The 9,416-nt window shown below is 53.0% G+C and overlaps 1 protein-coding gene across 2 annotated transcripts in view; it reads left to right on the top strand.

Annotated features, from left to right (window-relative positions):
- The first annotated feature begins 956 nt into the window (after positions 1-956).
- Positions 957-9,416, top strand: part of GABARAP (GABA type A receptor-associated protein) — a 44,776-nt gene continuing 36,316 nt past the window's right edge. The window contains exons 1-4 of one of the 2 annotated variants that reach the window (XM_085045224.1): positions 966-1,185; positions 2,974-3,052; positions 4,549-4,667; positions 5,490-5,712. In XM_085045224.1, the coding sequence (XP_084901350.1) occupies positions 1,096-1,185; positions 2,974-3,052; positions 4,549-4,667; positions 5,490-5,555 (354 nt within the window). In that variant the 5' untranslated portion in view covers positions 966-1,095 and the 3' untranslated portion in view covers positions 5,556-5,712. Of the gene's footprint in view, positions 1,186-2,973; positions 3,053-4,548; positions 4,668-5,489; positions 5,713-9,416 lie in introns of those variants that run through there. The other variant, XM_085045226.1, reaches the window with a different exon arrangement.

Genomic DNA, 9,416 nt, shown 5'->3' with positions numbered 1-9,416 from the left:
AAAAAACCCAAAATTTCCAGGAAACTCTCCAGAATTCCCAGGAAAACCTGAAATTTTTTGGGGAATAAAAGTTTGAATTTTTCCTGAAATTTTCAGATTTCTGGGATTTGTTTGAGAACTGGGAGGAACTGGGATGGACTGGGAATGAACTGGGACTGTGACTGGAGCCACGAAATCCTTACTGGGAATGGAAAATCCTTACTGGTTTGTACTGGGATGGACTTGGAGGGACTGGGAATGAACTGGGATGGACTGGTTTATACTGGGATGGACTGGGATTGAACTGGGAAGGACTGGGATTGAATTGGGATGAACTGGGATGGAACGGATTGATCTGGGATGGACTGGGATGAACTGGGAGGCACTGGGATGGACTGGGATGGAACTGGGATGGGATTGGGTTATACTGGGATGGACTGGGAGGAGAATTGGGACAAACTGGGATGAACTGGGATGAAGTTTACTCCATTCGCTTACGCAATTTGCGTAACTCCTCCCCATTAAATTCAATGTAACCGGATTACACAATTTGCGTATCAATATTCTCCATTCGCTTACGCAATTTGCGTAACTCCTCCTTATTGACTTCAATACAACCGGATTACGCAATTTACGTATCACTATTCTCCATTCCCTTACGCAATTTGCGTAACTCCTCCCCATTGACTTCAATACAACCGGATTACGCCATTAGCTATTCTCCATTCACTTACGCAATTTGCGTAACTCCTCCTTATTAAATTCAATGTAACCGGATTACGCAATTTGCGTATTTCTATTCTCTATCCCCTTACGCAATTTGCGTAACTCCTCCCCGTTGACTTCAACACAACTCCCTCACGCCACTAGCGCAGCGCTATTCTCTATTCACTTACGCACTTTCCGTAACTCCTCCCCGTTATTCCCAATACAACTCCCTTACGCCGTTTGCGTATCTCCCGCCGCACTGCGCAGGCGCGCCGCCGCCCGGGCCGCTCCCTCAGCGCGGCGCTCCGGTTGCCGGTACCGGTAGCCCCACAGGCCCCACAGGCCCCGCAGGCCGCGGCCAGGCCCAGCAGGCCCGGAGAGGCCCCGAGAGGCGCCAGCGGCGCGGCCATGAAGTTCCTGTACAAGGAGGAGCATCCCTTCGAGAAACGGCGCTGCGAGGGAGAGAAGATCCGGAAAAAGTATCCGGATAGAGTGCCGGTGAGGCGGGAGGGAGGGAGGCCTGGAAGCCTCACCGGGAGGCCAAAATCTGCCCCGGGAGGCCAAAATCTGCCCCGGGAGGCCCAAAATCTGCCCCGGGAGGCCCAAAATCTGCCCCGGGAGGCCTAAAAACCACCCCGGGAGGCCAAAATCTGCCCCGGGAGGCTCAAAATCTTCACCGGGAGGTCTAAAATCCACCCCGGGAGGCCAAAAATCTTCACCGGGAGGCCTAAATCTGCCCCAGGAGGCCCAAAATCTGCCCCGGGAGGCCTAAAATCTGCCCCGGGAGGCCAAAAATCTTCACTGGGAGAACAAAATGTGTCCCGGGAGGAGAGGAATTTATCCCGAAAGGATCGAAATTCAACCCGGGAGGCCCAAAATTCAATCCGGGAGCTTTCAAATCCACCCCGGGAGGTCCAAAGTCTTCACCGGGAGGAGAAATTTAGGCCAAAAGGCCCAAAATTCGCCCCGGGAGAAGCGAAATTTATCTCGGGAGAAGCGAAATTTATCCCGGAGATCCGAAATTTATCCCGGGAGGTTCAAAATTTATCCCGGAATTGCCGAAATTCAATCCTTAGGCCTCAAAATTTACCTCGAGAGGATCGAAATCAACCCGGAACTGCCGAAATTTACCTCAAAACTGCCAAAATTCACCCCGGAAACTCCAAAATTCACTCCGAGAGCCCAAAAATTCATCCCGGGAGGCCCAAAATCAACCCGGAAATCCCGAAATTTCCCCCAAAATTGCCAAAATTCACCCCGAAAACGCCAAAATTCCGTCCGGGGAGGATCGAAATTCAATCCGGGAGACTCAAAATTTACCCAAAAACTCCCAAAATCTACCCGGAACTGCCGAAATTCACCTCAAAACTCCCAAAATTCACTCCGAGAGCCCAAAAATTCACCCAAAAACTCCCAAAATCAACCCGGAAATCCCGAAATTCACCTCAGGAGCTCCAAAATTCACCCCGAGAGCTCCAAAATCTGTACCGGGAGCCTCGAAATTCACCCCAAAACTCGCCAAATTCAGCTTAAAACTCCCAAAATTCACCTCAAAACTGAAAAAATTCACCCAAAACTCCCAAAATTTACCCCAAAATTCCCGAAATTCACCCCAAAATTCCCCAAATTCCCCTCAGGAGCTCCAAAATCTACCTGAAAACTCCCAAAATCTACCCGAAACTCCCAAAATTCACCTCAATTTTCCCCCAAAACTCAGCGATTTTTTCCCTCAAAAATTCAAATTTTTCCCCCAAATTTTCAGGATTTTCCCCCCAATTTTAAGCTTTTTTCCCCCCAAATTTTCAGGATTTTTTCCCTGAATTTTCAGGATTTTTCCCCAAATTTTCAGAATTTTTTTCCCTAAATTTTCAGGATTTTTCCCAAATATTTTAAGGATTTTTTCCCCCCAAATTTTCAGGATTTTTTCCCCTAAATTTTCAGGATTTTTCCCCAAATTTTCAGGATTTTCCCCCAAAATTTTCAGGATTTTTCCCCAAATTTTCTTTATTTTTCCCCAAATTTTTAGGGTTTTTCCCCCAATTTTTCAGTATTTTTCCCCAAATTTTCAGGATTTTTCCCCAAATTTTTAGGGGATTTTTCCCCCCAAATTTTCAGGATTTTTCCCCAAATTATCAGGAATTTTTTCCCAAAATTTTCAGGATTTTCCCCAAAATTTTCAGGATTTTCCCCCCAAATTTTCAGGATTTTTCCCCCAAATTTTCAGGATTTTTTCCCCCCAAATTTTAAGGATTTTTCCCAATTTTTCCCAATTTTCCCCAATTTCAGGTGATCGTGGAAAAAGCTCCCAAAGCTCGGATTGGAGATTTGGATAAAAAGAAATATTTGGTTCCTTCAGACCTCACAGGTGGGCAGCTTGGGGGAATTTGGGGGGTTTTGGGGGTTTTTTTGGGATTTCTGGGGGGTTTTGGGGGATTTTGGGATTTTTGGGGGTTTTTTTTTGGTGTTTTTGAGATTTTTTTGGTGATTTTTGGGATTTTTTGGGGGATTTTTGGGGATTTTTTTTTTGTGATTTTTGAGAGATTTTTTGGTGATTTTTTGGATTTGTTTTGGTGATTTTGGATGTTTTGGGGATGATTTTTTGAGTTTTGGGGATGTTTTGGGGTCATTTTTGGGATGATTTGGGATTTTTTGGGGTGATTTTTGAAGATTTTTTTGGCTGAATTTTGAGACTTTTTGGGTGATTTTTGGGATTTTTTTGTGATTTTTGAGATTTTTTTTGTGATTTTTTTTGTGATTTTTGGGATTTTTTGGGTGATTTTCGATGTTTTGGGGATGATTTTTGGGGTTCTAAGGTGATTTTGGGGTTTTTGGGGGTTTTTTTGGGTGATTTTTGGGATTTTTTGGGGTGATTTTGGGATTTTAAGTTGATTTTTGGGATTTTATGGTGATTTTGGAGTTTTTTTGGGGTGATTTTGGGGGTTTTTGGGTCGATTTTGGGACTTTTTTATGAATTTCAGTGGTTTTTGGGTCGATTTTGGTGTGTTTCGGGTGGATTTTTTGGTTTTTTTCCCAAATTCCATTGTTTTCCGGGTGGATTTTGTGTTTTTTCCCGAATTCTGTTGTTTTCTGGGGGGATTTTTTGCGCTTTTTTTACAAATTTCATTGTTTTTCAGGTGGATTTTCGTGTTTTTAGGTCGATTTTTTTGGTTTTTCCCAAATTCTGTTATTTTCCAGGTGGATTTTTGGGGTTTTTTTCCCAAATTTTGTCATTTCCCGGCTGGATTTTTGGGGTTTTTTTTCCCAGATTTCATCATTTCCCACTGGATTTTCCCATTTTCCCCTCTTTTCTCCCCATTTTTTCCCCAAATCCCGCTGTTTTCCAGCTGGATTTTGGGGTTTTCCGTGTGGATTTTGGGGTTTTTTGGTCAATTTTCGTTGTTTTCCGGGTGGATTTTTTGCGGGTTTTTTCCCAAATTTCGTCATTTTCCGGCTGGATTTTGGGGTTCTTTTGACAGATTTCATTGTTTTCGGGGTGGATTTTTTTTGGTTTTTCTCCAAATTTTTGTGTTTTCCGGGTGGATTTTTTTTGTTTTTTCCCCAAATTTTGGTGTTTTCCGGCTGGATTTTTTTTGTTTTTCCCAAATTCTGCTATTTCCCGTCAGGATTTTCCCATTTTTCCCCCTTTTCTCCCCATTTTTTCCCCCAATCCCACTGTTTTCCGGGTGGATTTTTTTTGTTTTTTCCCCAAATTCTGTTGTTTTCCAGGTGGATTTTTGGGTTTTTTTTCCCAAATTTCGTTGTTTTCCGGGTGGGTTTTTTTTGTTTTTTCCCAAATTCTGCTATTTTCCTGCTGGATTTTCCCATTTTTCCCCCTTTTCTCCCCATTTTCTCTCTCCCCAGTCGGTCAGTTCTATTTCCTGATCCGGAAGCGAATCCACCTGAGGGCAGAAGACGCTTTGTTCTTCTTCGTCAACAACGTCATTCCTCCCACCAGTGCCACCATGGGGCAGCTCTACCAGGTCTGGAAAACACCCAAAATCATAAAAAATAATTTGGGAAAAAATTTGGGAAAAGCACGAAAAAAATCGGGGGGAAAATGGGGGAAAAAAGGGGAAAAAATGGGGAAAAAACGGTGAAAAAATGGTGAAAATAGGGAAAGAAATGGGATTTCGGGGGTTAAAAATTTGGGAAATTTGGGAGGGAAAAGGGAAATTTGGGAATTGGGATGGGAAATTTGGAAATGCCACCATGGGGCAGCTCTACCAGGTCTGAAAAACACCCAAAATTATAAAAAATAATTTGGGAAAAAATTTGGGAAAAGCATGAAAAAAATCGGGGGGAAAATGGGGGAAAAAATGGGTGAAAAAAAGGCAAAAAAATGGGGAAAAAATGGAATTTTTTGGGGGTTTTGGGGTTAAAAATATCAGGGAAGGTTTGGAAAATTTGGGAGATTTGGGATGGGAAAGGGGAATTTTGGGAATGAGGAGGGAAATTGGGAGGGAGGGGAAAGAAAAAGTGGGAAAACATTGGGAAAAAAACCCCAAAATGTTGGCGGGGACGGAAATCTGGGATAAAAATGGGGAAATTTGGGATGAAGGTGATTAAAAATCCCAAAAATATTTAGGGAAAAAACCCCAAAACCCTCAGGGCAGGGAGGGGAGGAGGAATCGGAAAATCCCAAAAACCCAAAACTCCTGAGGGGAATTTTTGGCTATTTCGGGTTAATCCATCCCGGGGATGTTTCGGAGCTTCAGTCGATCCCTCCGAACCCCAAAAATCCCATTTTTAGCGATTTTTCGCCATTTTTTCCCCTCACGATTCTCACCAACCTGCTCCCTCAGGAACACCACGAGGAGGATTTCTTCCTTTACATCGCCTACAGCGACGAGAGCGTGTACGGAGCCTGACCCAGCCCTGCCCTCCCTCCCGCCAGCCCCGCCGGAGCCCCAAAACCCCCTTTTTCCCCTCAAAATCCCCTTTTTTCCCCTCAGAATCTCCTCGTTCCGCTCCCCGCGCCCCTCCCGCCAATAAAAGCGACGGAGCGCCTCTGGGCCTCCACCGGAAGTGGGAGTGGCTTTTATAGGGGGCGGGGTTTGTGGGCGGGGCGTGGTGGGCGGGGCTTGCATAATTAGGTCGGGTCTGTGAATGGCAGGTGGGCGTGGTCTCGCAGAGGGGGCGGGGTTAGCGCATGCGCGGTGCTGTGATTGGGCGGGGCGTGGCGGGGGCGGGGCCAGGCGGGGGCGGCGCGCAGCGAGGCGGCACCGGACGGAGCGGCGGCGGAGCGGGGGGGGAGCGGCCATGGCCGAGCCGGGAAACGGAGGTACCGGAGAGAGAACGGGAGGGGAACGGGACAGGGGAACCGGGAGAGGAGAACCGGGAAATAACCGGGGGAGTGGCCATGGCCGAGCCGGGAAACGGAGGTACCGGAGAGGGGAGAACCGGGGGGAACGGGGACAGGGGAACCGGGGATTAACCGGGGAGAGCGGCCGTGGGGAGCCGGGAAACGGAGGTACCGGAGAGGGAACGGGGAGGGGAACGGGACAGGGGAACGGGGGGGAATGGGAGAGGGGAACCGGGAATTAACCGGGGGGAGCGGCCGTGGGGAGCCGGGAAACGGAGGTACCGGAGAGCGGAGAACCGGGGGGAACGGGGAGAGCGACCATGGGGAGCGGCTATGGGGAGCCGGGAAACGGAGGGACCGGAGAGAGGAGAACCGGGAATAACCGGGACAGGGGAACGGGGAGATAACCGGGGGGAACGGGACTGACCAGGGGGAGAGAACGGGGAGGGGAACCGGGACTGAGCGGGACAGGAGAACCGGGAAATCACCGGGGGGAACGGGGGGGAGCGGCCATGGGGAGCCGGGAAACGGAGGGACCGGAGAGGGGAGAACCGGGAAATAACCGGGGGAACGGCCATGGGGAGCCGGGCGGCGGAGCTACCGGAGAGGGGAACCGAGCAGGGGAACGGGGGAGATCCCCGGGGGGAGAGAACGGGGAGGGGAGCGGCGGAGGTACCGGAGAGGGGAACGGGAGAGGGGAAGGGAGAGGGGAACCGGGGGCAGAGAACGGGGGGAGAGAACGGGGGGAGCGGCCATGGCCGAGCCGGGCGGCGGAGGTACCGGAGAGGGAACCGGGAGTGACCGGGGGGAGATCCCGGGGCGGCGGCGGAGCCTCCCGGGAGAGCGGCCGGACCGGGCAGGCCTTGGGAGCTCCGGTAGCGACGGGGTTAAACCCTCAGAGCTCCGGTAGCGGCGGGGTTGGAGCTCTCAGAGCTTCGGTAGCGAGGAGGCCTTCGGACCTCCGGTAGGGTTAAACCCTCAGCGCTCCGGTACCGGTAGGGTTAAAACCCTGAGCGCTCCGGTACCGGTAGATCCCTCAGCTCTCCGGTACCGGTAGGGTTAAAACCCTGAGCGCTCCGGTACCGGTAGATCCCTCAGCTCTCCGGTACCGGTAGGGTTAAAACCCTCAGCGCTCCGGTACCGATAGGGTTAAACCCCTGGGAGCTCCGGTACCGGTAGATCCCTCAGCTCTCCGGTACCGGTAGGGTTAAAACCCTCAGCGCTCCGGTACCGGCGGGGTTGGGTCTCTCAGCGCTCCGGTAGCGGTGAGGTTAACCCCTGAGCGCTCCGGTACCGGTAGATCCCTCAGCGCTCCGGTACCGGTAGGGTTAAACCCTTGAGAGCTCCGGTAGCGGTAGATCCCTCAGCGCTCCGGTACCGGTAGGGTTAAAACCCTCAGCGCTTCGGTACCGGCGGGATGGAGCTCTCAGCGCTCCGGTACCGGTAGGGTTAACCCCTTAGCGCTCCGGTAGCGGTGAGGCCTTCAGATTTCCGGTACCGGTAGGGTTAACCCCTCAGCGCTCCGGTACCGGCGGGGTTAGAGCTCTCAGAGCTCCGGGACCGGTACCGGCGGTTTGAGCTCTCCTATCTCCGGTACCGGTACCAGCGGTGTTGGGTCTCTCAGCTCTCCGGTACCAGGCGGTTTGAGCTCTCCTAGCTCCGGTACCGGTGGTGTTGGGTCTCTCCTATCTCCGGTACCGGTAGGATTGGAGCTCTTCTATCTCCGGTACCGGCGGTTTGAGCTCTCCTAGCTCCGGTACCGGTAGGGTTAACCCCTCAGCTCTCCGGTACCGGGCGGTTGGGTCTCTCAGCTCTCCGGTACCGGTGCAGTTGGGTCTCTCCTAGCTCCGGTACCGGTACCGGTACAGTTGGGTCTCTCAGCTCTCCGGTCCCGGGCGGTTGGGTCTCTCCTATCTCCGGTACCGGTACCGTTGGGTCTCTCCCATCTCCGGTACCAGTGGGGTTTGAGCTCTCAGCTCTCCGGTACCGGTGCAGTTGGGTCTCTCAGCTCTCCGGTACCGGTACAGTTGGGTCTCTCCCATCTCCGGTCCCGGTCCCGGGCGGTTCCCGGGGCGCACAGCTCGCTCCCGGTACCGGTCCCGGTGTGACTCTCCTCTCTCCCGTTCCCAGAAGCGCTGCCGCCGCTGAAAACCGAGCCGCAGGTGAGAGAAACACCGGGAGAACCGGGAGGGAACCGGGAGGGACCAAAAACCGGGAATTCCCGGTCTGTTCAACCTTCCCGGGGGGTTTGGTTGTACCGGGAGCACCGGGAGGGATTAACGGGAGATCCCGGTGGGTTTAACGGGGAGATCCCGGTGGGTTAAACGGATAAATCCCGGTGGGTTTAACGGGAGATCCCGGTGGGTTTAACGGGAGAACCGGGAGGGATTAACGGGGAAATCCCGGTGGGTTTAACGGGAAATCCCGGTGGGTTTAACGGGGAAATATCGGTGGGTTTAACGGAGAATTCCCGGTGGGTTTAACGGGAGAACCGGGAGGGATTAACGGGAGATCCCGGTGGGTTTAACGGGGAGATCCCGGTGGGATTAACGGGAAATCCCGGTGGGTTTAACGGGAGAACCGGGTGGGTTTAACGGGGAGATCCCGGTGGGTTTAACGGGGGAATCCCGGTGGGTTTCCGGTGCCCCCGGTGGTTTTCCGGTGCTCCCGGTGGGTTTCCGGTGCTCTAACGGGAGATCCCTCCCGGTTCCCGCAGCCCCCCGAGAAGCGCCGCCGAACCATCGAGGATTTCAACAAGTTCTGCAGTTTCGTCTTGGCCTACGCGGGATACATCCCGGCGGCCGCCGAGGTAACCGGGGGATACCGGGAGGTACCGGAGGGGCACCGGGAGGCACCGGGAGCTACCGGAGAGGCTCCGGGAAGCACTGGGATGTACCGGGAGGCTCCGGGATGTACCGGAGAGGCACCGGAGAGGCTCCGGGAAGCACTGGGATGTACCGGAGAGGCACCGGGAAGCACCGGAGAGGCTCCGGGAAGCACCGGAGATGCTCCGGGAAGCACTGGGATGTACCGGAGAGCCACCGGAGAGCCACCGGGAGGCTCCGGGATGTACCGGAGAGGCTCCGGAGATGCCCCGGCCGGTGGTTTACCGGTTCCCGAGCGGTTTCCGGGTCCCCAAACCCCATTTCGGAGCTCTCCGGTTCCCCTCCCGGTTCCGCCGCCGCCCCGCGTGATTGACAGCGCGCCTCGCCCCGCCCCTCAGCCCCTCTCCGCCAATCGCGTGGCTGCACCGCCCCAAGCCCCGCCCACCGCGGGTTGGGCAATGGGGAAGCCACGCCTACAAAAAAAGGACCAATGGCGGCGCTGCTGTCTTGGCCACGCCCCCCGAGCCGCGCGGGGGATGCTGGGAGGTGTAGGCGGGGCTTGGCGCGGGGACTGCAAATCCCGGCGTGCCTTGCGCGGCGCC

This window comes from Lichenostomus cassidix, unplaced genomic scaffold, assembly GCF_008360975.1.
Source record: "Lichenostomus cassidix isolate B80296 unplaced genomic scaffold, HeHo_3.0 HiC_scaffold_34, whole genome shotgun sequence".
NCBI classification, from domain to species: Eukaryota; Metazoa; Chordata; class Aves; order Passeriformes; family Meliphagidae; genus Lichenostomus; species Lichenostomus cassidix.
Note: the sequence above shows the minus strand (reverse complement) of the source record. Positions and strands in the feature narration are given on the sequence as shown.